This window comes from Leopardus geoffroyi, chromosome C2, assembly GCF_018350155.1.
Source record: "Leopardus geoffroyi isolate Oge1 chromosome C2, O.geoffroyi_Oge1_pat1.0, whole genome shotgun sequence".
In the NCBI taxonomy this organism is placed as follows: domain Eukaryota; kingdom Metazoa; phylum Chordata; class Mammalia; order Carnivora; family Felidae; genus Leopardus; species Leopardus geoffroyi.
Window position 1 is genome coordinate 2,036,605 of NC_059333.1, and position 27,862 is coordinate 2,064,466.

Below are 27,862 nucleotides of genomic sequence, written 5' to 3' on the forward strand. Positions count from 1 at the left end.
CTTCCCGACCGGCCCCCTTCCCCGCCTCCCCAGCCCTGGCGCCCCCCCCCCCCCCCCCGTTCCAGGCTCCGCCCCTGAACGTGACTGGACTAGGTCTCTCACAGAAGTGGGCCGCGCGGTATTTGTCCTTGGTGATGGCTTACTTCACTCAGCGTGACGTCCCCCGGGTTCGTGCGTGTGGACGCTGAAGCTTTTTTGCAAGGCTGAGTAACATTCCACTGTATGGCTAGAGCACATCTCACCGCCGCTGTCCCGCACTTACCTTTCTCGGGGACCCTGCTGTCAGTCCTGTCGGGCGTCGGAGGTGGGCTTGCGGGGTCACGTAACAGTCCTATAGTAACTTTTCCGGACACCGCGGACTGTGTTCTAGAACAGCTATGCCACCACCATTGCGTTTGGCAATCCCACCACCGGGGCGGACGGCCTCGATCTCTCCACATCCTCATTGGCACTAGTTTCTGGTTTTCTGATAGTGGCCATCCTGACAGGTTTGAGCAGGGATCTGGTGCATCACAGACCTTGGTCACTGCAGTAGGCCCTGCCCTGGGAGCCCTGTCCTCCCGCCACACCTCCCCTCCCACACCTCCCCTGCCTATCCTCCCTCACCCATCCTGCCTCCCCTTGCCCCGCCCTCCCCTGCCTGTCCCCGCCCCCCCCCGCTCCTCCCCCACCTGTCAATGCCTCCCCTGCCCTGCCGTCCCCTGCCCCGCCCTCCGCTGTCCCACCCTCCCCTGTCCCACCCTCTCCTGCCCCACCCTGACCTGCCCTGCCGTCCTCCCCTGAGCCCTCCCCACCTTGGCCTGCCCCGCCCAGCCTCACCTGCCCCCTCCCCTGTCCCGCCTGCCAACCCCCCTCCTGTGCCCTATTCTCCCCTGCCCAGCCCTCCCCTGTCCCCCTTTCCCTATTCTGCCCTCCCTGTCCCACTCTCTCCTGCCCCACCATCCCCTGTCCTCCTCCCCTGCCCCGCCCTCCCCTGCCCCGCCCCCTGCCCTGCCCTCACCTGCCCCACTCCCTGCCCCGCCCTCCCCTGTCCCTCCCTCCCCTGCCCCCACCCCCTGCCCCTCCCTCTCCTGTCCCTCCCTCCCCTGCCCCACCCCTTGCCCCGCCCTCACCTGTCCCTCCCTCCCCTGTCCCGCCCTCCTCTGCCCCGCCCTCCCCTGCCCCGCCTTCCCCTGCCCCACCCTCCCTGCCCCCACCCCTGCCCCGCCCTCACCTGCCCGTCCCCTGCCCCGCCCTCTCTTGCAGAAGAACGAATACCTGTTCACTGTGGTGACGGAGGAGTCTGACGGGCTGTTGCTGGGTCTGCGGTACTCGCCCACCAGGCTGCACTTCCTGTTCCTCAGCCAGGACGCGGCGGGGGCCTGGCAAACCCGCGTGACCTTCCTCAGTCCCGCTCTGATGGACAACCAATGGCACACGCTGGTCTTGGCCGTGTCCGAAGGATCCTTTTCCCTCACCGCGGACTGCGGCGTCCCCGCGGACATGTAGGTAGCGGGGCGCCCGGGGAGGGCCGGGTGCTGCCGGACACGGCGGGTCCAGGGCCGCGGGGCGGTCCGGCTGGCCCGGTGCTGCGGGCACCGTGCGCCCTGGGCTCGGGCCCGTGGGCGAACAATCTTTAGGGACCATCCCCTGAAGCGGGAGCGCAGGGTCATCAGCAGGGTCGGCCACCAGACCCGTCCTCCAGAGCGGCCGCGGTGGGTGGGGGCGAGTGCAGGCGCCCAGGCCGGGTAGGTTGGACTTGGCTGGGGGTGGGGTGGGGACTGTGCCTTGGAGAGCGGGGTCACCACCAGGAAACACGCAGAGGAAGGTCGCAGAGAGCTCAGGCACCAGAGCCAAACTGAACCTGCAGCCTGACTGGAGCCCAGCTCCTGCCTTGTGATTTTCAACACATGGTTTGGCCTAAGACCCGGTTTGCCCGTCGGGACGAGTGAATAGTCACTCTGACCCCAAATAAACACGCAGAGTAGCCCTTCTGGTAGCTTCGGCACAGCCCCAGGCACCAGCAGCCTGAGTTCCCTCCCTGCCCTCGCCGTCGCCTGGTCACTAGGCTGGACCAGGGAGCGTCGGTCCCCATAGTCCCACCGGCTCATGACGACCATCCTGGCTCAGTGGAGCTGGTGACTCTCTTAAATCACAAATTGTCCGGTTTACATTAAAACCTATCATTATTCCAGATACTACTTTCAGAGGTGGAATCTTACTTTGCTCTGTTACTATGCAACTTATTCCATAATAAAAAGAGTCTTTGCCATTCGGACACTTTGTTTAAATCCGACTCTACCACAAGGGCTCCCTCTGCTTCCAAGCGCATCGGGGCCTTTGCCAGGGTGATGACGGTGGGGACCCAGCAGTGGGAGCAGCTCTGTGATGGGGAGGTGGAGGGGTCCAAGGAAGGGGAGGGAAGGAGCCGCGGCTACAGCCAGTGGCGGCCAAGGAGGACTCCGGGGCCTGGGGGTCGGGCGTCACAGGCCTCGTGGGCACCACGGAGGGCACGCTGTGATCAGAGCACGGAGGATTCTGGGACGGCGCTCAGAAAGTGGCCTCACCACGGCCAGCTGCAGCCCGATGCAGGCCTGGAAGGAGCAGGTTCTTACAGGGGGAGATGCTTGGCTCATCCACCCCAGAGGCTCCAGTCAGGCCCTCCCCTCCAGCAGGCACCCACCTTCCCCCCCACCCTCGGGGTGCAGCGTCCACTTCCGTGTCAAGACCCAGCTCTGGCCACATCTGCCAACGCCTCCCAGGCCATCGGCGAGGACCCCTCCCACCCGGACACCCTCTGTTTCCCCATAGGCGTGGTGGAGGGTGGGCAGGCTGGGGACTCAGTGCCGCTGGGAGCCACTAGAGTTTCCAGAGAGATGGGAGAACCCCTGAACGGACACCTCTGTGGCCACACTTTTGCAGAAGACTCTTGTCCTGGGGAAAAGAGCGCTCCTCAAATTCACGTCCACCAGAACCCTGCAATGCAAACTTGCTTGGAGACAGTCTTTGCAGGTGTAATCAAGTTAAGTTGAGGTCATGACTGCAGTCGGGCGGGCCCTGATCCAGAGCCTGGTGTCCTTATAAGAAGAGGAGAGGCACAGACAAGGCCATGTGAAGACAGGCAGAGGGGGTGATGTAGCTACAAGCCAGGGAATACCAGAAAACCCAGAGCTGGATGAGCCTCCAGAGGGAGCGGGACCCTGCAACGCCCTGACATCAGACTCCCGGCCTCCAGAACTGTGGATAATCTGCCACCTAAGCCCCCAGTATGCGGTGTTCATTACAGCCACCCTGGGAAACTGATACCCCCGTGCACTGCTTCCCTTGTCCTTTTCTGCATAAACGGGCTGTGACGCTGCTCTCCCATGGCCCTAAAGCCACCCTCAAATGTTTTCAGAATGGCTGACGTGCCCTTCCCGGCCACCCTCTCGGTGCGAGGAGCCCGATTCTTCATCGGCAGCCGGAAGAGAGCCAAAGGCCTGTTCACGGTAAGCACGGGAGGGGCTGCCTGTCTGGCCTCCCAACAGCAGTGCTCACACAGGGGCCGTCACTACAGGCCCCGTGTCCTCACACTCTGATCTGACAGATCGGTGTGTGCCACACGGGAGCAGGGAGCCCTGGGGTACATGGGGCTCCACACTTGCGAGGCACAATGTACCACAGGGCCTTTTCACTCACCGTTCCCTCTTCCTGGCACACTCATCCCCACTGTCACCACAGATCACACCCTGTACCCTCAGGACCCCGCCCCATGTCATCCTCCGTGGAGACCTTCCCCTACCACTTGGAGAAGATGAGCCTTGTACCCAACCTCTTCTCCTGGTTGTCTTTCCTCCATAGCCCTGACCACTCTCAGGCCAGCTGTGTGTTTGCTCATTGGCTGTCTCTCCCATAGAGGGCAGGTGAGGGACCCTGTTCCATACTGTGTCCAGTTTCTAGACCCATGCATGATATATAATAGGTGCTTGGTGAATATTTGTGGGTGGCATGTTTGGATGGATGGATGGACAGATGGATAACTGTATGGGTGGTGGGTGGACATATGGATGGATGGATCATGATGGACGGATAGGTGGGTGAACATAAGGCTGAGTGACAGATGGGTAGATAGATGGATGAGTGATGGATAGACAGATGGGTGAATGGATGGGTGGATGGGGGATGGATGGATGGATGGATGGATGCATAGGTGGATGGATGGGGGGATGGGGGGATGGGGGGATGGATGGATGGATGGATGGGTGGATGGATGGGTGATGGATGGACATATGGGTGAATGGATGGATGGATGGATGGGTGGATGAGTGATGGATGGAGATATGGGTGAATGGATGGGGGATGGGTGGATGGATGGGTGGATGGGAGATGGATGGACATATGGGTGAATGGATGAGTGGATGGATGGATGGATGGATGGGCAGATGGGTGATGGATGGACATATGGGTGAATGGATGGGGGGATGGATGGATGGATGGATGGGTGGGTGGATGGGTGGATGGGGGATGGATAGATGGATGGATGGGGGGCTGGGGGGATGGATGGATGGATAGGTGGATGGATGGGTGGATGGATGGGTGATGGATGGACATATGGGTGAATGGATGGGTGGATGGGGGATGGATAGATGGATGGATGGGGGGATGGGGGGATGGATGGATGGATGGATGGATGGGTGGATGGATGGGTGATGGATGGACATATGGGTGAATGGATGGATGGATGGATGGGTGGATGGACAGATGGGTGATGGATGGACATATGGGTGAATGGATGGGTGAATGGATGGACGGGTGGATGGATGGGTGGATGAGTGATGGATGGAGATATGGGTGAATGGATGGGGGATGGGTGGATGGGTGGATGGATGGGTGGACAGATGGGTGATGGATGGACATATGGGTGAATGGATGGGGGGATGGATGGATGGATGGATGGGTGGGTGGATGGATAGATGGGTGGGTGGATGGAAGGGTGGATGGATGGTTGGCTGGATGGATGGGTGATGGATGGACATATGGGTGAATGGATGGGGGATGGATGGATGGGTGGGGGGATGGGGGGATGGATGGATGAGTGATGGATGGACAGACAGATGGACAGATGGATGGATGAACAATGCAACCCAGTCACTCTAGGCTGGTTCACAGGAAAAATCCCTTCCGTGGCTGTTACCTTACAACGGTGTAGAATTATCCACCATTGTTCCCAGTGCTCCCCACACTCCCAACCTATTAGCAGACTCTTCTCACCTGGCTCTTAAGGTGGCCAGACCCTCAGTCCTCATTCTCACCCCCCCCACCAGGGTCTGGCCAGGCTGAGCCCAGGGGTGGGTCCAAGCACTCTCTGGCAACGATGTTCTAAGCATGCTCTCCATCTCTCTGCAGGGCCTGGTGAGGCAGCTGGTCTTACTGCCTGGCTCAGATGCCACCCCAAGGCTCTGTCCCTGCAGGAGTCCTGAGCTGGCTGTGCTGTCCATCCCCCCAGTCCTGCAGGGCCCCCCGGGGAAGCCAGAAGATAATGAGGTGCTAAAATATCCCTATGGTTAGTAGGTCAAAGCCACCCACTCCCCCTCACTTATGGCAGACCCTGAGAGCCTTGTCACTTGGTAACAGAGAAAGGAAGGTGACTATTAAGTTGACAAAGGGACTGGCCTGATGCAGATGGGCAGGGGTCCCGCCCAATGGCCACCAGAGAGCCTGGTTCTTCCTGGACCCCCAGTGCTGTTCCCTGACCTCGTCTTCCTTCTCTTGAGCCTCTGACTTCCATCTGCTGCCTGTTTTGTCCCCAGAGCAGTATTTGGGGTCTTTACCCCCATCCCTCTCTGATAGGCATCTAAGCCTCAGCCCCCACCCCAGCGGGGACCCCGAACTATGAGAGGCACATTCCAATTGTCCGTGACCCCCCAGCCCAGAGGGTCCCCAGCATTTAGCCCGTGCTTGTGTCTCCTGGGGCTGAAGTCACCATGCTGCGTATGTAAGCCACACACCCCACCCCGGAGAAGCTGGATCCCGCCCCCACTGCAGCCCCCTCCACTCAGCGAGGCGGGGGAGACAGCCCCAGCCCCTCCTCAGCCTCACGGTCATGCCTCACCAGTCAGGGGACGCCCCTCGAGCACATCCGCCTTTACACTCCCCTCCTGGGATGGGGTTTCCAAACTCCCAGAAGCACCAGCTGTAGCTTTTTCTATCGTGCTGGAGAGAGCTTTAATAGTCTATAAACTGATGCAGTTTGTTGTCATGCTATGTTGAATAATTTTGTAGGAACGGTACAACTTTGAATGATTGTTATAGTAAAAGAAGAGACACAGAGGAAAATAATTTCCCTGCAGAGTGGAATTTTCATATGCTACACGGGAAGTGTGCACATGTGTCCCGTCATCTCAGAATAGGCGGGAGGCAGGACTGCCCCCTTGGGGCTCTGCTGGGCGCTACGTCAGGTCGAGGTGCCCCGGGTCACAGTCGAGGTGCGGGTGTCGTCTTGGCAGCGACAACGATGTCGCTGTGAATCCGCCACGCGGCATCATCGGGACGTGTGGGCCTGGCTCGAATGAGGTGTAACCACCAGCAGTGATGGGGTCAAACGCCACGGAATTAGGCAAAACTCAAGCTTAGATAAACTGACGCCAGGGAGAGAGGTCTGGGCGGCGAGCAGGGCAGTGGGTGTGCGATCACCAAGCCTTTTCCAAGGGGAGGAGGGCCGCCCTCTGGAGTGGGCAGTGAGGCTGGCAGGAAGCTGGATGACGTGCATCCCGCCCCGCGGACACCGGGGGGGGGAGCAGGCCACAATGGAGACCCCTGTGTCCTCATGGTCCCCACACGCAGAGGCAAAGGTGGGACCGCCTGGGTCAGGGGTCCTCCTCCAGGGAGCATGTTCTCTGGACACTCCCCTTCCTTGTTCCCCCCAGAAACCGACCTGAAGGTGACTCTGGGGTCCCGGCCTCCATGCACCAAAATGGAGGATGCCCAGTTCTGGTTTGATGCTAGCCGGAAGGGGCTGTTCCTGTGTGTGGGCAGCCAGTGGGTCTCCGTGTTAGCAGGTGAGGAGGGCGGCGCGCCTCCTGGGGCTCTGGGGACTCGGGGGTTCTTCTTGGAGCCAGTGCGACTTGGGAATAGGGAGGACCCCCCGGACAGCAGGCTGCATATTCAACCTGGAGACGCGTGTCCTCCTGGGCGGGACACAAGGGGGGCAGGGCTCGCCACCCCTCCCCTCGTGCACGTCCAGTCCCCGTCGAGGGGACACCCTCCTCGTGCCATGTCTGCCCCCGTCACACATGCTGGGGATGACACCAGGAGCCTGGATGTATGTTGTTCCCCTGGGACCTTCCGGCAGAGCCTTCCGCATGGGGACAGGGGGGTGGAGGTCACCCAGGGCGCTCTGGACAGTCACCCACGGGAAACGGGAGCTGGCTGCGGCCGCCGCCCTCGGCCGCTGACCCCGCTGCTCATGGGCACAGCTTTGTGTAGAGCAGCGGGCGTGGGAAATGTCTAACGAGGACGCGACACGTCAGTTCCGTCCCTTCAGCGTCCCTGGACGCCGCCTAGACCCTAAAACCCACACGGCCTCCCCTGATGGCCTCTCCGTGAGGGTGAAATGCCCCCAGGCGAACCGCCCTGGCAGCCGCTGATGCTGTGGGGTCACGGCTCGGGGCCCTGGGGTCACACTCCCAGGCCGGCCTGTCGGCTTCCGTGCAGGGAGGCATCAAGCGGGTCTCCACGTTTCTACCCCCAGCCAAGGAGAAGCTGGACTACGTGGAAGAACATCAAAGCCTGTTCACCGACTCGGAGACGCTGGGCATCGAGGTCTTTGCCATCCCCGAGGCCGGGCTCTTCGTGGCAGCCGCCAACCGCAGAGCCACGTCCGCCATCTACAAGTGGACCGATGGGAAGTTCGCCTCCTACCAGAACATTCCCACGCACCAGGCACAGTCCTGGAGACACTTCACCATTGGGAAGAAGGCAAGTCTGCGTTCGGCGACTTTCTCGATCCCTCTTATCTTGGAGAAACCCAGAGTCCAAAGGCTGGGACCCCTTCCGTAGGAAATACGGGAAGAGAATTCCTCGTGGTTTCAAAGTCTTAGTTAGGTTCTAAGGGGCTTTCGAGATCAGACACTTGGTGGGGTCTCTAAGTCCAAAGTGTGACGTGCCTTTGGCTTCCTACAAAATAAAGACAAGACCATTCCTAAGATGCGGTCAAGTCCGTGTAGACCCATTGTGACTAAATTGAGAGCTTGTTGGCTCACTTGCTGAGCTGGTCGACAGCGCAGAAAGCAACTCAGAATGCGGACGACCACGGTCCCGTCTCCTTGACTCACTCCAGGTCCCGAGGACATGCGGTGTCCAAACGGAGAGGGACAGGCCCTTAGGTGAGGGTGTGAGACCCTCACGGACAGCCCCCTCCCAGCTGGGGCTGGATGGACCAGAGGGCATGGGGGGGGGGGTGGTCTGAGCCGCGCCCCCAGGATGATGCACTCTCTGCAGTGTCAGTGACCGAGGGCCTCTCCCCACGACCCCGTGCCCGTCCTCCAAAGTGCTCACTCGCCAACACGAGTGTGCCCCGTGTGGCCCTGCCCTCACTAGGTGCACCCTGACGAGGAAACAGCCAGCAGGTCAGACAGACCTCTAGGCCACCGCCCACCATGGCCCAGCCGTGCTCCCAGTCCAGCATGGCGGATGAGCGACTGGTGCTCTGGCCTTTTGGTTGACGGCATTTTCATTATAAAAAATGCAAACTTTTCTTTTTTTATTTTAGAGAGAGTGCGAGAGCACGAACAGGGAGGGGCAGAGAGAGAGAGAGAGATAGAGAGAGAGGGAGAGAGAGAGAGAATCCCAAACAGGCACCACACTGTCAGCTCAGAACCCAGTGCGGGGCTCGATCCCCCAACCATGAGATCATGGCCTGAGCCGAAATCAAAAGTCAGATGCTTTGGGGCGCCTGGGCGTCCGACTTCGGCTCAGGTCATGATCTCACGGTCTGTGAGTTCGAGCCCCGCATCGGGCTCTGTGCTGACAGCTCAGAGCCTGCAGCTTGTTTCAGATTCTGTGTCTCCCTCTCTCTATGACCTTCCCCCATTCATGCTTTGTCTCTCTCTGTCTCAAAAATAAATAAATTAAAAAAAAAAAAAAAGTCAGACGCTTAACCAACTGAGCCACCCATGGGCCCCTGAGAAACGTTAACTTCACGTCAAGAAATACTAGGAAATTCAGAAAAACATTCCACCAAAGCAGGTGCCGGGCTCACTGAGCGCACGCTCGCTTCCGGGCTCAGCAGACTCACCCCACACGCCGACCCGGCTTGCCTCCTGGTCCCATCCCACGTTGGGCACTTGCGTGTCCTACTCAGCTACGTGACAACACGTGCGTCTGTGCGGGAGGAGGACGTGATCGTGCGTTTCTGCTTGTCCGGGTGAGGAGCGCAGTTCTGTGCACAGAGCCGTTCCTGATTTTGGAGACAAAAATGGAGACGACAGACTGATGAACGTGACTGACAGATCCGGAGAGACGGTGGCCATCGGACAGAGACGCAGGCGCTCAGATCAGCCCCAGGCCCCTCGCACAGGTGACAAGAGCCAAGTGTCCCGGGTCCTGCCTTTCAGGTCTTCCTGGCTGTGGCTAATTTTGAACCGAATGACAAGGGCCAGGAGTTCTCTGTCATCTACAAATGGAGCCAGAGGAAACTGAGGTTCACACCATACCAGAGGGTCCCCACCCACAGCGCCCGGGACTGGGAAGCCTTCGAGATGGCCGGGGAGCACTTCCTGGCCGTGGCCAACCACAGGGAAGGTAGGCTGTGGCCTCCCACCTGGAAGGGAGCCACGGGGCGGGGGGCTGACTCACCCGAACCCTCACCTCATGACCACGGTGTAATAAGCCACACCCAGCTTGATTCTTCGGGCTTGGCCATCTGACAGTGACGTCTGAGGGCGAACACACCTGAGCACCCTGTCAGCGTCCGGGCAGGCGGACAGGCAGGCACAGTCCGTGCGGGTGCCTGCCCTTGGGAGAGTGGCTACCGAAACGCAGGCCGCCCGGCTGCACAGACTGCCACATTCAAAACTGACCACCCGACTAACTGACTGACCAACCAACCAAGTGACTAACCTTCCCGGAGGAGGTGACTGAGGCAGGTGTGAAGGCCAGCTGTTCGCCCGGCATGCCCGTGTCCCCTGGAGGGACGTCGGCGTGGACTCCGGCTGGCAGAACAGACTCGCTGGAAGGATGGGGGGGCTTGTTTGCCCCAGAACGTGCCTTCTGCACACAGACCCTGTGACACAGCGGGTGCGGTGGGGGGGGACAGGCCTGGCAGAGGCCGGGAAGCCTGGTTTCTGGGTCAGTGACGGCCTGAGTGACCGCAGCAGGCCCTTCCTGGGTGTGTAACTCTCGAGGGCAGGGTTCAGGGCAGCTCTGCCCACAACCCGCGGGGGAGGAGCCCTGCCTCCCGGCTCATGGGCAGGGGGACCCCAGGGCCCGCTCCCCAGTGCTCCCCAGGGAGATGAGTGTTCCGGAAGAGGCTGGCCCAGCCAGGGGGGCTCCTGGGAGCATGTTGCGGGGAGGGGCCTTCCGGGCAGAGGGTCAGGAAGTGCAAAGGCCTGACCCGTGGGGGACAGTGAGAGCAGGGGGCTCTCAGAGGGAGCGAGCAGGGGGCAGTGTGAGCGGTGAGGCTAGGGAGGGGTGGGGGCCCCGTCTCCAAGACAGAGGGCCGCGGGGCAACAGGTCTGGAGCCCTCAAAGGCGGGGACCCAGGGAGGGCCTTCCTCTGGGCGCAGGGGCAGGGAGTGCGGGGTGAGCAGGGAAGGTGCCCGGCGGCCAGAGGCCTCGGTGCACAGGACAGACCCCTCCCTCCGGCCTCCCCCCCCCCCGCCAACGCGGCTGCTTGGTGGCAGGTGATAACCACAACATCGACAGCGTCATCTACAAGTGGAACCCGAGGACCCGACTCTTCGAGGCCAACCAGACCATTGCCACCTCGGGCGCCTACGACTGGGAGTTCTTCACCGTGGGGCCCTACTCCTTCCTGGCGGTGGCCAACGCCTTCAACGGCACGTCCACCAAGGTGCACTCCCACCTGTACGTCTGGCTCCTTGGCTCCTTCCAGCTGTTCCAGGCCTTCCTGGTAAGGAGCCGGCGGGAGGCCCGCGTCTCACCCCTGCCGGGCCGCGTGGCACCTGCGGCGTGGCAGCCGGAGCCGGGACCCCCCACCCCAGACCCTCCTCACCCAGGCACCTCCCCCACAGGGCTCAGGCTGAGCCTGTGTTGCCTGCAGCAGCCTGTTACCCCCAGTAGGGCCCGGGGGGCCCTAACGTGTGGCGGGAGGGCCCTTGACCTGCCCTCCCTCCGGCACGGAGCTCCCCCGGGCAGCGCAGCGTGCTCGGGGGCCCTCATGCCCCCCGACTCGCCTTTGTGGGTGCGTCAGGCTCCTGTCCTGGGGCAGCTGAGCAGCGGCTCCGGGCCCACCCGGGGGTGAGGGACGGGGCAGCACTGCCCACTTCTCCCTCAGACCACGAGTGTCCCGTAGCTGGTTCCAGGCTCCTGGGCTACCTGCTCGTGAGCAGAGGATCATGGAGAGGAAGCACAGGTGCTGGCGGGGGCGGGGGGTGGGGGGCCACTGTCTCAGTCTCAGGGCTGGAACTGGCTGCCCATCTGTTTTCCTGGTGGAGCCGTGGGGACTCCCTGTCTACCTCCGGGAATAGTGGAGAGGATGCACCACCAGTGTGACCCCTTCCTCCCTGGATCCTTCTGGAACATTCCTTTTCTGGTTTATCTGTCCCCTCATCCGCCCGGGAGAAATGCTTCGAGGGCCCTCTGAGCCTCGGGGTGGTGGCTCCTTTGGCATTGGACGTCCCGGCGAGGCGTCCTGTGCGGGCGGTGCCCACAGCCTGAGGCCGGTGGTCACAGGACAGAGGAGAGAACACGGGAACACGCGGAACCCACCCTCTTGTCGGCTCTTCGGGGAACTGGGAAGGGCAGGCGGGCTTTGCTAAGCAGCGACTACCTTGAGACCAGCAGCCGTGCAGAGAGGCTGTAGTGACCGAAGGCAGTCTAGAACATTCCACACGTGCCGTCCCATCTAGGACAAGCCTGGAGGTGGCACGTGGGGTGGGCCTCAAACGCAAGGGAGGAAAGATGAAGTTCAATGTTTCGGGCTCCTCTGAGGGGCGGTGGAGGGGTTGCATAGGGAGGTGGAGCGCTCAGAGGAGCCCGCGGCGAGGACACGGACGGGCTCACGGACAGCAGCTTGAGCCAGTTCCTGTTTGTTCCCGCCGCCGGGCTGGGCTTGTACCGGTCACGGCCGGCCAGCTGGAGGCCGAGGCGCCGTCCGCCGCCCGCTTGGGGGGCTCACGCCGCAGCCCCCCCAAATCCAAGCCAGGGCACCGCGTCCCAGCGACGTTAGGACAAGCCCCAGAGGGCGAGGACAGCTGCAGGAGGGGCAGCCGGGTCCCCGAGCGCTGACATTGCCCCAGAGGGTGTGGGTGTGAGCGGGGAACCGGCCCGGCCCCGAGTTTCCTGGCAGGGGGCGGTCATTGCTGGGGCTGCTGGTTCCTGAGATGGGGCGCCCCGGGGAGAAGTGGGACCGGGGTGGGCACGGTTCCTTTGCAGCCACGCGCCTTCGTAACGGCCGGAGGGGCTGAGCGGGCTGAGCCGCGTCGGCGGCTGCTGCTGACCGACCAGTAACCACGCAAAGCACCCGGACCAGGAGCTTCGCCCACCTTCTCCTGCTCAGTCCTCACAGCCACGCTGTGAGCTGAGTGCTGCCCCCGTCTCCCTGTACAGCTGGGGAAACTGAGGCACGGGGGTCCCAGGACTCGCCCCTGCCGGAGCCGCGGCTCTGGATGGGAACCCGGGCGGTGTGGTGTTTGCTCTCACTCCATTCGGCGTAGGACAGGGTCCTCGAGCACGCGCTCCTTACACGGCATCCGCCATCGCTGTGATGCCTTGTGAACGCCAGGACCCGGAAAACAGCTCGGACGGCCTGGGGTGGGGCAGCCCCCAGCAACGGGCCTGGGTGTGTGCACGCCGGTCTGAAGAGCATCCCACAGCGGGCTGGCCTGGGGTCTGCCTGTCAGGGCCCACGTGGACCTAGACGCCAGGCCTTTGAGACTAAAGACGCGGGAGCGTCTGGGGCCTCCGCTGGGGCGTCTGGGGCCGGACGGCCAGGGAAGCGGGCCTCCACGGTGGCAAAATCAGGAATCCCCAAGAGGCCCAGACACGCGGGGACGGTGGCTGGGAACGAGCATGTGCCACTGAGCAGCTGTGAAAGGCGACAGGCTGACGCAGCTCGTGTGGAAAGTCCGTGGGCTCTACGCTTAGTCCGCGTCACCGGGTCGCGTGGATGTCCTACCGTGAGCGCGCCCAGCCTGAGGTGGGGTTCCGGGTGCTTGCACATCTGTAGCCCACACGAGGGGTGACCGCAGGAACTGAAGGCTTTATTCTGGAGGAAGATTCAGGAAGCTCGTGTCCAGGTTCCTGCCTGGCTTGGGGGTGCAGCTTGGAGATTTTCACCAATGCCCACCGACGCCTTGACCCTAAGCCTCCTGAATCTGAACAAAAGGCCAAGTTAGAAGGTGTTCGTCGTCTTGGCTCCTCATCCGGGGCCACGACCAGGTGGCCCGGCTCCCGGAGCACAGCCCAGCACCGACCGTCCTCACCATCACCTCCAAGCCGACGGCTGGGGCCTCCCGGGGTTTGACCCGATCACACAAGCTGGTAGCTAAAGCAGCACGTAGGTCCATGCTGGAGACCAGGCTGGCTCTGGGACACAAGGGGGTTTTCAAAATTATACTGATCTGCAGAGGTGTTCAAGAAGGTATTACATTTATAAAGTCAGCACAGAGCTCTGAGGAATCACAAGTACGTTGCTGGCATCACATTGTTAACGTGACTGGAAAATCAAGGTCGGGGAAACTTCTAGAATGCAGAACCAGAAGCTGAGACAGAGAGGATCAAGCCGGGAGATCCAGAAGGAGTGATGGTGGGGAAGAGAGCAACAGGGCCATCAGAGGGGATCCCCGAGACCCGGGAACACGCCCTCGGAGGGGGCGCTGGCCCCGGAGACCGGATCACGCGGGTCTGACTGTGTGAGGAAATTCGCGGGCGTCACAGGAAAGATCCTAGGACACTTTCCCAGTTTCTCACCTGTAGCCGTGCGCCCTGGCCCAGAGTCTGCCCTCCGTGATCCTGGGGAGACCACTCAGCCTGGATTCTGTTGGTTGCGCTTTGTGCAGGAGGAGGGGCGCAGGGTGCCACAAATGTCAGTGGCTTCCTGCCACCGAAGGTTAGTCCTCACCAGGTGAAGCACTGTGAGGTTCCCGGCTCTCCCCTGCCACGTGTCTGCACCGTCGGAGCCTCGACCACGGCCAGGAGAGGCGGGAAGGCCCCACTGGCCGGCACTGGTCACATGAGCTGGCGTAGTTGCATGGGACGCTGGGAAAAGTAGGGGAAGGTGCTGTCCTCGAGGTGTGCCCCGTGGGAGTCATGCCCGACACAGGAGATCAGAATCAGAACTGGTGGCTCCAACCAAAGATGGTGGTGAAGGAAAGTTCCAGAATGGGAACCAGTGCCCAGATGGCACAGGTGGGAGGTTAGGGAAGCAGGACTCCGTGCAGGTGGGCTGAACGGGATGCAGGAGTGACCACGCGGGTAGATTCCCCGGGACGGCGTCGCAGGTGCGGCATCCGCAGGGCAGGAGGGAACGGCTCCCGAGGTGGGGGCTGGGGAGGGGGTGCGGCAAGAGGCTGGAAGACATGGTCGTGTGCAGAGATGGGGTCTCCTTCCCCAAGAAGGAAAAAGAGGGAAGCAGGGATGCATTCCGGAAGAAGCAGCAACCAGCATCTTGTTGAACAGCCACGATGGGCAGCCCTCCGGGGCACGTGTGCGGGAAGCCATAGGCAGAGCCGTCACCGTTCAGACTGCACGTGGGGACGGTCCCCAGGGCTGGCCCGGAGCTCCTCCCACCACTGAAATCCCCGGGCAGGGAGTGAGCTCAGCCTGGCCCTAGGCTCTGCCAGAGTGACTTTGGGGCATGGCCAGCACACTAGAAATGCGAACAGTGATGTCTGGATTCTAGAGCCATCCTGTGGACAAAGTCTGGGGTCTGACACTGAGTGCATCTCTTGGGGCTCGTCAGTAGAGGGCCAAGGGCAAGGGGAGGTGGAAGGAGGGTGGGGCCCCCTGTCTTCATCCTAGAGCTGCAGTGGGGTGTGAAGAGCCCATGCCCGCACTGCTCGCAGGAATCGGAGGGGTCTCCGCAGGACCCCCTAAGGGGACAGGCAGCCGCAGCCCCCAGGCAGGGGCAGCTCTGTCCCCAGGTGCCCAGGCCGGGCGCGGGCAGCCTGGGGCTCCCCAACAGGCAGGACCAGGTGGCGCGGAGGCCCGCCCTGTGCTTGGGACACGGTTTTCCCCCTTGCTGGCAGCCTCATGCAGCCACTCTGGGATTTCCGCTGAGGGCCACCTTTCTTGCTTCCCCTTTTGAAAAGCCTTTCTGCCATTTACAGAGATATTTGAAGGGAGGTCTGCGGCTGCATTTACTGGCTCCTGATTCCACCTCAGACCCATTTCACAGCTGAGGAAACTGAGGCTGGGAAGTGAGGGGACCCAGTTGGGGACACGGCTGGTACGTGCAAGAGCCAGCGCACGCAGACGAGGCCCCATCGCTGGTGTGGAGCCTGGAAGGGGCCCTTGGGGGTGCGTGTCTCCTCGCCCTGTCTGTGTGTGCACCCCGTCCCCCTATCACAACAGGGTCGGGACAGGTGCTGAACTCCACCGAGCAGACTCACCAGGGTCTTAGAAGGCAGGTGGGAGGCACTCCCGGGTTGGGGTTGCAGGAGTCTGTCCTCAGCGACACGGGCAGCGGTGGACAAGCCGGCCCGGGAGGTGGGGGGCGGCCATGCTGTATTTTCGGGCGGCACCTGAGAGCCAGCACCAGCCTGTGCCCAGGCTGGAGCCGTCCCAGCAGCCAGAGCTCTGGGGGCACCGCCACCACCCGGCCCTACGGGCGACAGCAGCCCCGCGCCCGGCCCGGAGGCCTTCTCCCGCGTGCCACACCGCCTCATGCCTCGACCACACCTCAAACCCACAAAATCCCACTTTCATGTTTTGCCAACATTTTTCACATCCCGTTTAAGTCCTTTTAGGTCCTGGTGATGCCTTCGTGTGTTTACGATTTGGTTTGCAGTCTGTAACGTCTTTTGTGACCGTGAGCTTTGAAGCGGGCAAGGTTGGGTGCTTTGAAGGCGTGCGCACGTGGAGAGGTGCTGACCTCGAGGAGGCCCTTTCTGGAGGCACCAGCCAGACACGGGGTGCAGTGGGGGGCAGGGGGGCATTTGAGCAGTGGCTGTGCACACAGATGTGCTGGGAGGGAGCCGGGGGCATCACAGGGCTGCAGGGTTTGTGGCTCACCTGGGGCGCATTCCTCAGCCCCACCCCCTCCGCACCTCTCCCACCAGGAGTTCTAGAACCTTCCTTCAGCTGGCAGAGTCCAAAGCTCCAATGACTTTGGCCCATCGGCTTAGATCAAAGAAGGCCGGAGCTGGGGGTGTCCGGGAAGGAATGAACCCCACCCACGGGAAACTCCGCCTCTAGCTGTGGGGCCTGGGCCCGGGTCACCCGGTGTGGACCCAGAATGGAGGGGAGAGGCGAGCGGCTGACCAAGTCAGGGTGTGGATGTGGGAGGCGGGACTGATGCATGTGCCGCTGGCAGAAATGAGGTCCAAGAGCCAGAGGGGCCAGCTGAGCGCCCACGGGAGCCCCGGGAGAAAGGGTGTGTTGTCTGGGGCGGGGGGGGGGGGGGGGGGGGCAGGGCAGGCAGGCCGTTTATCAGCGTGTGTGCGGGGCCGGAGGGTGAAGCTGAAGTTTGTCAGAAACGTAGCTTCCACCAGGAATGTAAAGGGCCAGGAAGGAACTGGAAGACAGGCCAGAACGTTGAGTTCAGAGCCCTACCGAGGGGAGGGTCGCGTAAGAGTGCCCCTCGGTGGTCGGTGCGCCGGACAGCCCTGGGAGGGGGCTTCCTCCTGGTGACTTCTGCGGCCAGGCAGCCTGGGGGATGGGACCCTCGCCCACTTCGGCCACCTGCATGCCACGAGGACAGCAGCGTCCCCCCGGGACCCTTTGGGGGAGCTGCCTGTGTGCCCCTGGCAGCTCACCCCGCCTCCCGTCCTGCACCCCAGGCACCCCCTGACCTCGATTCTTTGCTCCCCGAAGCCAGAACCCAAGGGCCTCCTGGCCCAGCAGCTGATCCTCTCCTTCCTGGGAGCCCACCCACCCTGGAGGGAGGTTGTCAGGGGCTCCAGGTACACCTGGCTGCCGAGTCCCCCAGAAGCGCCATTATCCTCGTGAGGTGCGTGGGCAGCCCGCCAGGCTGCGTGCTGGGGGCTGTTGGGACAGGACACCGGGGGATTTCCACTCAGAAGGAGGGAAGGAGGGAGGGAGGGGCCCGCCCAGCCCAGCAGGTGCCTGGCTACCTTGCTGGGTGCCAGGCAGGGTTTGGCAGAGCTGTTTGATGTGGGAAGTTCTTCTTCTCTCTCTGATGAGTCCCTAACGTGCCTAGAATCCAGGAGCCACCTGACATCGGGCCCCAGGCCCATACACCCCGTGCCCAGGCTGGTGCAGCCCCAGGTAGAGACTCTCCCCGCTCTCACTTCTGAGCCACGGGAGCCCAGCCTCCGGCCCAGGGCGAGGGTGTTGGCCCTGTTCTGTGAGGGGCGCTGGCAGCCCCGTGCGGGGAGGAGGGGTCGCTGGCGGCCAACGGCCATGATCGGGGAGACCTCGTGTGGGCCTCTGCCACCCTCCGCCCAGATGAAATACAGGATGCCTCGTTCAGTTTGAATTCCAGGTAAACAATGAATAATTTCTTGTAAAATCATGTCCCAAGTCGTGCATGGGATACACATAGACTGAAAACTCATTGTTTATCTGAAATGCAGATTGGATGAGGCACCCATACTCGACGTGGCAGGCGCCCCAGGGCGGTGGGCACGCAGACGAGAGCCTCGAAACCACACACACCTGAGTGCTCCCCCCTGCCTTACTGCCACCAGACACACCTCGTCCTTCCTCCTCCCCCGGGACTTCTTCTCCCTGTGCTCCCAGAGCCTCCCGCAGCCCCTCCGTGCTGGGACTGAAGACAGGTGAGCAGGCCGAGGGTCACGTAGGTTGGAGCTGGAAGGAGCCATGGCGACTGGGGAGATCCTGTCCTCAGAGCAGCTCCCGGCCGCTTGTACCGCAAGGGTGGGCCCAAGCGCATGTGTGCGTGCAGATGTGCGCACGTGTGTGCATGGGTGAGTGTGCACGTCTTGTGTATGTGAGTGTGCGCGGGTGTGTATGTGCCTACACACGTGTGTGCATCCGCGTGCACGCAGGCAGGTGCGTGTGTGTGTGCACGTGCATGTGTGTATACAGGTGCGTGTGTGTGCGTGTTTGTACAAGATGCATGTGTGTGCACAGGTGCATGTCTGTGTGTGCAAGTGTGTGTGCAAGCATGTGCGTTTGCAAGTGTTAGTTTCCCAGTGACGTGGCTTCTTCAGCACAGGGCTGGGGGAGCGTGTGACGTTCTGACGACTCCCGTTCGGTTTCTGGGAAGTCACGGAGCCGCAGGCGGAACTCTGCATCCGTGGGTCCTGAGCAGGTGTCACAGAGAGGACGGGGCTGAAGACTCCATGAGCCCCAAGTGTCTCAGAGCCTCCTCAGATGTTGTGAGGTGGCCCCAGGGGACGGAAATAGTGCCACCTCGTGGAGCCACAGCGACGACAGGACAAGCTCATCCAAGAAAGCTTTAGCCCGGCTGCTGGCCCCCGCGTGGAGGCAGTGACTGCCAGGTGTCCTGGCCCCTTGTCCTTGTCCTTGTGGCTCTTATTCTTTTCGCCGAAACTCGCCTGTTTCTGCTCCTCAGGACAGGTCCGGACCCGTTTCTAGAGCAGCAGAACTGGGAGCCCAAGCGGGGCGAGGCCTGTCCTCCGTCAGGGCCCTGTTGGCCGGGTCACGGCAGGCAATGGCGCCCTCTGCTGGGCGTGGAGAGAATGCCGCCACGTCAGGCCAGAGTTTGTTCTTTGTCCGGCGGCTGGGGTTGGCTCGGCTCTGAGGCTGACGCGGGACGGGGCAGCACGTCCCGAATCTGCACGTGGGCAAAGTGACAGACGTGCCGAGGAGGGGCAGGCACGTGAGGCCTCGCTGGGCATTGTGTAGCCAGGGAGGGATGCGGTGGCGGGTCACAGGCACGCTCCTGCCGTACGGCCAGCTCCGGCCCAGCCAGGACAATCTGGGACCCACCCCCCAGCTGGACGCAGTGTCCCCAGGGGAGCAGCCCGGTCCCCAGCCTGCCCGCTGCGTGGCTTTGGGCATCCCCTCGCCCCTGGGCTCGGTCCTAGTCCACACAAAGGAATCCCCCTAGACCCCGGCCCTGAGCACGGCCCCAAAATGTGCAGGGCGGGGACGGTGCTAAGAGCCAACTGTTGCCCAAACACGAGGAGTGTCCCTGTGTCTGGGGCCGCAGCGGCCGGCAGGATGTGTGGAGGTGACCTCCTGTCCTTAGCACGCTGCAGGGGCTCCCCAGCAACGTGCCTCAGACACTGACCCAAAGCACCGAAGACAAATCTTTTTCTTGCCTCCGAGGTGCCTGTGGACACAGATCCTGGATCTATTGTCCTGTTCCAGCTTTCTCGGTGGCCGGAAAAGCTGAAAGTTAGCCTTGGAAGGAAGGAACGGACCCTCTGCCTTCCACCACGCTTCATTCTCACAGGCCCCACCCCCACGCTTTCTGCCCCCACCCCCCCCCCACACACACACACAGCTCCCCACTACCCCCTGCCGCCGGGCAGGTGCACCCAGAACACGCCGAGCGCCTCCTCTGGGCTCCACCACGGCCCCACGGGAGATTCCAGATGAGGAGAAAACGTTTGCTTTCGTCAGCATTTTTACACATTGGGTGCGAAGTGATGTCCCTGTGTGGTTTAAAGTTGTTAATTCCCTGAGGACTCAAGATAGGGGGCGTGTGTCCACGCATTTATTGGCTTTCTGTACTTTCATTTGGGAAATGTCTTTTGTCCTTATTTTAATTTTTTTTTTTTTTTTTTTGCCTTTTCATTATCGAAAGACACCTGTGCTCACCACTATGCCACCAACACGCCTTTTCACTATTGATAACGTAGGAGTAATAGCCTTGTGACAATATGATGTTATCCCTACCTGTGTGTCAGGCTGCTGTGCAACGTGTGTGCACGTGTGTGTACATGTGTGCAAGCGCGTGCATGCGTGTGTGTGCGTGCACGTGTGTGTGCATGTGTACATGTGTGTGCTGTGTGTGCTTGCTTTAGACGCCCGGGATCTGTCAGTATTTTGCTGTGAACGCTCAGCTGTCTGTATACGCCCAGAGCTCACCTTCCAGCGCCCTTGAGCATCTGTGCGGCAGACCCTGGCTCGGCCCGGCGGGGTCCGCCCTCAGCCCTGGCAGTGCCCTCCAGCTTTTCCTGCAAGGCAGGGCTGCTGGCAATCATTCTGTCACTTCTGTCTGAAAAGGGCTTCGTTTCACTTTCATTTGTGAAGGATAATCTCACCCGTTTTAGAATTCAGAGCTCACACACTTTGAGGATGTTTCTCCTTTGACGCTGGTCTCCGGTGAGAAGTCCGGGGTCACAGGCACGGCCGTCCCTGCGCTGATGTAGCGAATGTGTCTTCTCCCGCTGCCTTTGAGGTTCTCGCCTTGTCTTCTGTTTCAGTGATTTGAGCACCACGTGTCTGGGCGTGGATTTTTGTGTTTATTCTGCGTTGGGTCTCTGATCTTGGATCTGTGGTTTGGTGTTTTTAATCAAATGTGGGAAGATTTTGACTTAAATGTTTTCTTCTGCCTCGTTCTCTTTTCCTTCTGGAAGGTCCAGCTGTATGTGCGTTGGATCGCGATGCATTATCCCCGTTCTGTTCCTGTTTGTTACCATCCCCTTTGTGTGTTTCAGTTTGGATAACCGCCAGGGGTCTCCCTTCTGGCTCCCTGACGCCCTCTGGACGGCCTGGCCGGGTGGCTCCCCGTCCCAGCCCTTTTCCCTACACACTCTCATCAGAGTCATCGTGGCTTGTGCCTGCCAGCTTCAGTATTGGCACCGTTGGTACATTTCTGCCCAGTATTTTCTCTTGATCAGGGGTCACGCTTGCCCTCTGCTTACGCTTCTGGCCTCTCGCCTGTTGTTTGTCTGTGGGTCCCGGGAAACTCGCCCCATGTGTGCAGTTCGGGAGCCAGACAAGGACTTGAGAGAGGTTAACAGGGAGACATCGGGGCTCCCCCTTCTGAGCCTCCTTCCTCTCTCGGATATTCCCCTTCTGTCTCTAGACACTCTGGGAACTCCAGACTCTCCCCTCAAGACCCCCAGCCAGTCAGCCTGCTGCCCCCACCCAAGTGCAATGCCCATGTGTGGTGAGACAAGGACCGTCCTCAGAGGAAAAGTCAGATAAGCACACACCTTGTGCATGTGATTCCCTTTGTTCAAGGATCAAGGCCCCTGCAGTTTCTGCCTGCCCTTGGCCACTCTCCAGAACCTTCTGATAGTTGCATGCACAGTCGTGTTTACAGTTGCTATCGGCAGGGGTCAGTCTAGCAGGCAGCCCTCTCTGCCACCATCAGAAGCCGAAAGTCAGGAGGCAAACTTCAAAAAAAATTTTTTTTTTTAATGCTTATTTTTGAGAGAGAGGAAACAGAGCACAAGCAGGGGAGGGGCAAAGAGAGAGAGAGAGAGAGAGACAGAATCCAAAGCAGGCTCCAGGCTCTGAGCTGTCAGCCCTGACGTGGGGCTTGAACCCATGAACCATGAGATCGTGACCTGAGCTGAAGTCGGACACTTAACCAACTGAGCCCCCCAGGTGCCCCTGGAGGCAAACTTTTAAAGACAACCTCAATGCAAAGTGTGCCACTGGAGAGTTTCTGCAGCTCTCACCAGCCCGTGGGGACAGATGGGGTCAACAGAACCCCCTTCCTGCGGCCATGGGAACTGAAGGCCCGGCAGCCTGCACTTGCCGTGGTTCAGGCTCCCCTGGGCGTTGACATGCTCTCCCATCAGCCACAGACCCCGCCCCGGGGAGCGACCACGTTCCCCCTCTCCTCGGCCCCTACCATTTGCTGTCGCCCAAAGGGCCTCTCCCTGTGCCCGCCCCTGGTTTTCCCGGGAAAATGTCTCCGTTTATTTCCGCCCCCGCCCTCTCCCTCCGGGGCTCAGACCCAGGGCCCGGACCCGGACCCCTCGGGTCCTCTCCTTCCCTGCACCACCTGCGTCACCACAATCCCTGAGATGCTGGCCATAAACCGGACGTGAACTTCCTCCTCGTGGGCCCCACGTGCAGATCAGCGCGTGCAGCTGGAGGTCGGGGCAAAGGCTCCACGGCTCGCCACTCGTGTCCAAGTCCGGCCCCGTTGTGCCACGTGCGTCTCACCCCCGAGGGCTGTAAGTGATTTGTGGACGAGCAGCCTGAATGGGAGCCCAGAGACGGGGCTGCCGACGGGGTCCGAAGAAAGCCTCAGGCCAGGGAGAGCGTGCGGTGAGGAACACGAGTATCTAGAGGCTGCTCCCGAGTTCAGAGCCAGGACTGGAGGAAGCAGGGAGGGCTCCCTGGAAGAGGTGTCATAGCAGCTGGAGGGGCAGCATTGCGCATGCGGGAGTGGGGGACTCAGAAGGCTAAGAGGCACTTTGCACAGATGACCTCTTCGGGCGTGGGTGCAGCTGGGCACCCACACTCGGGACAGGAGTGGTGGCGACGAGGCCGGGAAAGCGAGCGAAGCCAGACGGGGACCGCCACCCGACTGGTGCCTGCAGCGCAGCGGGGCCCCAGCCGCGTCTGCGGGTTAGGGGTGTCTCCCCCGCGGCCGCGCCGGGACCCTTCCGAGGGCCTCTCTTCACGCCCGCCCCCCGCGCTCCTCTTTCTGTCCCAGACGTTCGGCGCCGCGGACTGGGAGGTGTTTCACATCGGAGAGAGGGTCTTCCTGGCCGTCGCCAACAGTCACAGCTACGACGTGGAAATGGAAGCACGCAACGACTCCTACGTCATCAACTCGGTCATCTACGAGCTGAATGTCACCGCGCAGACCTTCGTCAGGTTCCAGGAGATCCCCACCTGCAGGTGCGCCTCGAGGCTGGGGGCCGGCTAGAAGGGCAGGGCACGGCGTCCCAGGGGCTCTGAGGCGTCGGCTGCCTGCGCTGCCCGCTGGGGCCCACCCGGCGGAGGCGGCACGGCTCTGAGCCCCCCGCGAGACTCCCAGGGCACACGCGGCGGCCGCCTGAGGCGCGGTGCGCGGCCGCTGGGGGCGTGACGTGGCCCGACTCCTCAACACGTTGCGAACCTCCCGCTGGGCCCGCTGACGGACTCCGTGGCCTCTGCGGTAAAACCCGGATTGCGAGTCTGCACGACGAGCAACCGTCTCGAATAAGCTTCCACTTGGCAAACGCGCGACGTCTTGCCACACGCCCAGCGTCACGTGACCCCAGCTGAGCCAGCGGTTCTTGAAATGTGCTTTGAGATACGAGTGCTTTGGATGACGAGCCTGTTTCCGGGGCGAACTGCGCTCGCAGACCAAGGTTTTACTGTATTTGTGGGCTCGGCTGTCAGCGCTTTCCAACACTGTGGCTGGTTGGTTTGCTGCGATTCAGTGATGTTTACTAAATTCACAGAGATGTGCAACCACCACCGGGTAACTTGGAACGTTTCCATCACCCCAAGAAGAGCCCCTACCATTCAGCTGCCCCTCCTGCCCCCACCCCAACCCTGGCAACCAGCACTCTACTTTCTGTCTCCACGGGGTTCCCCATTCTGGATGTTTCCAAGACGTGGAGTCATATGGGAGGTGGCCTCTGGTGCCCGGCCGCTGTCACTCAGCGTGGTCCTCAAGGTTCACGCACGCTCCGGTGTGTGTCAGCACTCGCCGAAGAATACTCCATTATGCGTGGGCGGATCTGTTTTGTGTACCCCCCTAGATGATGGACACGTGGGTCTCTCCACCTTGGCCAAACGGTGTGGCTCTGGAGGACAGAGATATACCCGTTCTGGGGGCTCAGCAGGGACTCACGGCTGGACGCCTCCATTTCTACCGCGTTAAAGCAAAGCTGGCCTCTGCTAGAAGTCTGGTGCAGACAGCGTGAGTCCCACGCGCCTTGACTCGAGAACCTGCCGCCTCTGGACGACTACCTCCCGGGGCACCACCCTGCCCGTCACCCGCGGCCACACCGCACAGGCGAAGGCGTGGCCGGCCTCTCCTCGGGGAGCACTTTGGAGCCGAATCATAACTGGCCGTCACTGGAGGCGGCCCTAGACACGAACCTGGTGGTGGGAGAGAAGAGGCGATACCCCCGAGTGTGCCAGGGGCCGCGTGAGCCCCCTGCTCTAGGCCAGCGCCTCGGCCCCCACAAGGAAGGAGCCCAGAGGCAAGTCCGCAGTAACACGGGTGGCCCTCCACCCCCTGAACAGCCCACGGCTCTGAGCTGCTGGACGCAGACACACTGGCCTGGCCTTGGGCGCCCGGCCACACCCCACCTGCCGCACAGCGGTGGCCTCGGCTTCCCCATCCAAGAGGAGTGCGGCGGCAGGGGGTGGGGCGTGGGATGAGAAACAGAGCTTCTGCACGCAGGAGGAAGTTTCTGTGTCGGCACCTGAGCAGCTACCAAGCAGGGAGCCGAGGGGCAAGCCCGTGTCCTCACTCCTGCCTCCAGGGGCTCTGCACGCCCCCGCGGAGCTACCGCAAGCTGGGGGCCTCTTCTCCGCTGGCTCCCCCCTCTTCACAGTGACGGGGTTTCGCCTTCGTTCCACGGCAGCACAAGCACCGTGGACGGACGGAGGGATAAGCAAACCGTCCCTCCACACGGTGGAGGGTCATCCGGCCTTGAAAGGGCTGTGACACAGGCCACCACACGGCGGACCTCGAGGACGTCATAGTGAGATAGGCCAGTCACCAACGGACAAAAACGGTGTGGATTCCACTCGTACGAGGCCCCTCGAGCTCGCAATTCAGAGACGGGGAGCGGGGTGGGGGCCAGGGCTGGGGGCGCGGGGTTAGTGTTTCACGGGGACGGAGGCTCAGTTTGGGGACCCGAGAAGTTTCCGGAGACGGACAGTGGCGATGTTAGACAGTGTTATTAATGTACTTAACACTGCTCGACTGTATGCTTGAAAATGGACGGGATGAAAATTTTATGCCATTTGTATTTTATGATTTAAATTCAAAAAACGTTTTTAAAGTGAACGACCAGTTCGCACCTCCCCGAAACAGACCCACGCGCTGTGGGTCGCTCTGGATCTGGGGTGGGCAGTGGGCCCGGGGTTCTGCGCCTGGGGGAACGGGCTGGAAGCCAGAGCGCCGGCTGCCGCTGATGCCTGCTCACCTGTCTCCGCAGCGCTCTGGACTGGGAGTTTTTCTCGGTGGGAGAAGATTATTTCCTGGTGGTCGCAAACTCCTTCGACGGGAACACCTTCCTGGTAAACAGTATTATTTACAGGTAAGGAGCCTCCGAGGGCCACCCCCTTGCACACAGCCTGGGTTTGTCGGCAGTGGGGTGAGCGCCGGCCACAGCCAGGCACAGGCGGGCAGTCTGTGGGTCCCCTCAGAGCAGGCCGAGTCTGGGTCATGCCCCGGGGTCAGCCGGGTGGCCCGCTGGTCACGCAGACGCCCCCACCGTCGGATCCTGGCCGCAGGCACAGTATTCCGACACCGTGCCTTGAGAGTTCGCGATATTTCATTCTATGAAACGTTCCCGTCCAGGACTGTGGCAGCTCTGTCCCCATGTCAGATGTCCTGCCTTTCCTCACACACGCACCGGGGCGCTGTCTTGAAGTCGCCTCTGGGAGGTTTTCGAGTTGTGTGAGCACAACACCTGGGACGTTTCCCTTTCTATCTCCAGCTGTTGATCATGACGTTTTCCACCTGCCCCCCCAGACTGGGATAGTTCAAATAGTAAGATGTATCTACTTTCTTTGTGGTTAGCTTAAATTCTTTTTTTTTTATTTTATTTTTTTTTACATTTTTATTTATTTTTGAGAGACAGAGCACAAGCAGGGGAGGGGCAGAGAGAGAGGGAGACACAGAATCCGAAGCAGGCTCCGGTCTCTGAGCAGTCAGCACAGAGCCCGACGCGGGACTCGAACCCGCAGACGGTCAGATCATGACCTGAGCCGAAGTCAGGCACTTAACTGACTGAGCCATCCAAGCAGTCCTGGCTTAAATTCTCTTATAAACCACTGGGGCTTTGTTCTCGTTCAATAGCGTCTCTTGAACAACTTGCCCAATTTCTCCCAGGGTTATCAGTGAAATCAGTTTTTTCTTTTACCTGTTCTCCAGACAGTTTTGGTCATCTATATCTTACTAGAAAAATCGCCAAGTTTCTTTAGCCTGTTTGATTTACTAGAAAGTAGAATTTTTAACATGACAAAGTAGTTTTAAAATTCATGTGGAAGAATAAATTTTCAAATGTGGCCAAGATTTTGAAAACACACAGTGGGGGAGGAGGCCCTCAGACAATGGAAACACAGCAGGTGGTTTCTGCAAAAAATAAACACGCAGGCGGGAAGGCATATAGTCCAGAAGAGAAGCCAGCAATTTTGAACATTTAATGTGATAAATGTGTTACAAGTCAATGAGGAAAGCATGTGCTATGTGTTCCTTAATAAGTAATTGTGTATAATTTCCTATCCGTCTGGAGGAAAACACAGCCATACCCTGCTGCATATTATACACAGAAAGAAACTTTACAGGGGTTAAAAATCTAACTGTAAGCAAGTAAACAACAGAAATATTAGCAGAAAAGCTAAGAGAACTTTGACCGCAAGCTTACCCAGGAGGGCGCGACGCCTCCGTAAACAAGGCCTGTGCAAGGTTGCCGGGAAGATACCCTAAACTTCAGGGTTCTGGGGGAAAAGGCATCCTATTCACAAAGAAAACTATTGGGGCGCCCGGGTGGCTCAGTCAGTTAAGTGTCTGACTTAGGCTCGGATCATGATCTCACGGTCTGTGGGTTCGAGCCCCGCGTCGGGCTCTGTGCTGACAGCTCGGAGCCTGGAGCCTGTTTCGGATTCTGTGTCTCCCTCTCTCTCTCTCTCAAAAAAAAAAAAAATTAAAAAGAAAACTATTGACCACACATTTAATGGAAGAGGAACCCCTACAGGTTAATCAAAGCTGATTTTAATTTGGAAAAATGGGCAAGGGCGCGAACAGGAATCACGGGAAGAAAACCAGAAACCTGAGTAGAGCAGACAGTAGGAGCTGCTCTCTCAAAGCCTGAGGATGCTGCCTCCCCAGCTTTAAAGGCTGTTTGAAGGCCCCGCCCCTTGCGGAACAGCCCCGCCCTTCCTTCCCCGTCACAACAGGACCTGCCCAGGCCTTTCTGGGAAGTTTCTGGGCAAATACCAAATGAAAACCACGGTGCCCTTTGACCCAGGTGCCCGCCGTGGGAACCCCACCCTAGAAAGTGAAGCCACCGCCAGTGAACCCCCTTTTGGAGGGCAAACCCTAGAACGGCTGATGGCCACACATGGTGGGCAGGTGTGGGGGCCCAAAGTGGGGAGGGGGCCGGGCTGCAGAGCCCCCTGTAAACAGACGGCACGATGGTGATGCCCTTGTGGTGACAGGTATGTGTTTGAGGGCACGTACTCACTGTCAACACCGACCCCAGGAGTAGGGGAGGCCCTGGCTCAGCCCCTACAATGAACCTTCTGGAACCGCCGGGATCCCCTCCACGTCCACCCTGCCCGTTGAGGGGGGGTGCCTGCCGCACGGCACTCTGGACCAGGGGCAGAATCTGGGATGGATGCGAAGAGCTGTGGGGTCTGGGACAGGGCAGTGTCCCCCTTCCTGCCTCAGTTTCCCTCTCTGCAGGCTGACTGTGGTGCGGAGAGCTTGTGCAGCTTGGGGGGGGGGGGGGCAGGTGGGGGCGGAG

General features: G+C 60.6%; 1 protein-coding gene across 2 annotated transcripts in view; it reads left to right on the plus strand.

Annotated features, from left to right (window-relative positions):
- TSPEAR (thrombospondin type laminin G domain and EAR repeats) overlaps positions 1 to 27,862 on the plus strand; it is a 159,395-nt gene that overhangs the window by 129,526 nt on the left and 2,007 nt on the right. The window contains exons 3-11 of one of the 2 annotated variants that reach the window (XM_045501156.1): positions 1,246 to 1,484; positions 3,377 to 3,467; positions 5,365 to 5,521; positions 6,885 to 7,016; positions 7,709 to 7,935; positions 9,573 to 9,759; positions 10,859 to 11,088; positions 22,876 to 23,063; positions 25,328 to 25,429. In XM_045501156.1, the coding sequence (XP_045357112.1) occupies positions 1,246 to 1,484; positions 3,377 to 3,467; positions 5,365 to 5,521; positions 6,885 to 7,016; positions 7,709 to 7,935; positions 9,573 to 9,759; positions 10,859 to 11,088; positions 22,876 to 23,063; positions 25,328 to 25,429 (1,553 nt within the window). The remainder of the gene's footprint in view (positions 1 to 1,245; positions 1,485 to 3,376; positions 3,468 to 5,364; positions 5,522 to 6,884; positions 7,017 to 7,708; positions 7,936 to 9,572; positions 9,760 to 10,858; positions 11,089 to 22,875; positions 23,064 to 25,327; positions 25,430 to 27,862) is intronic. The other variant, XM_045501157.1, reaches the window with a different exon arrangement.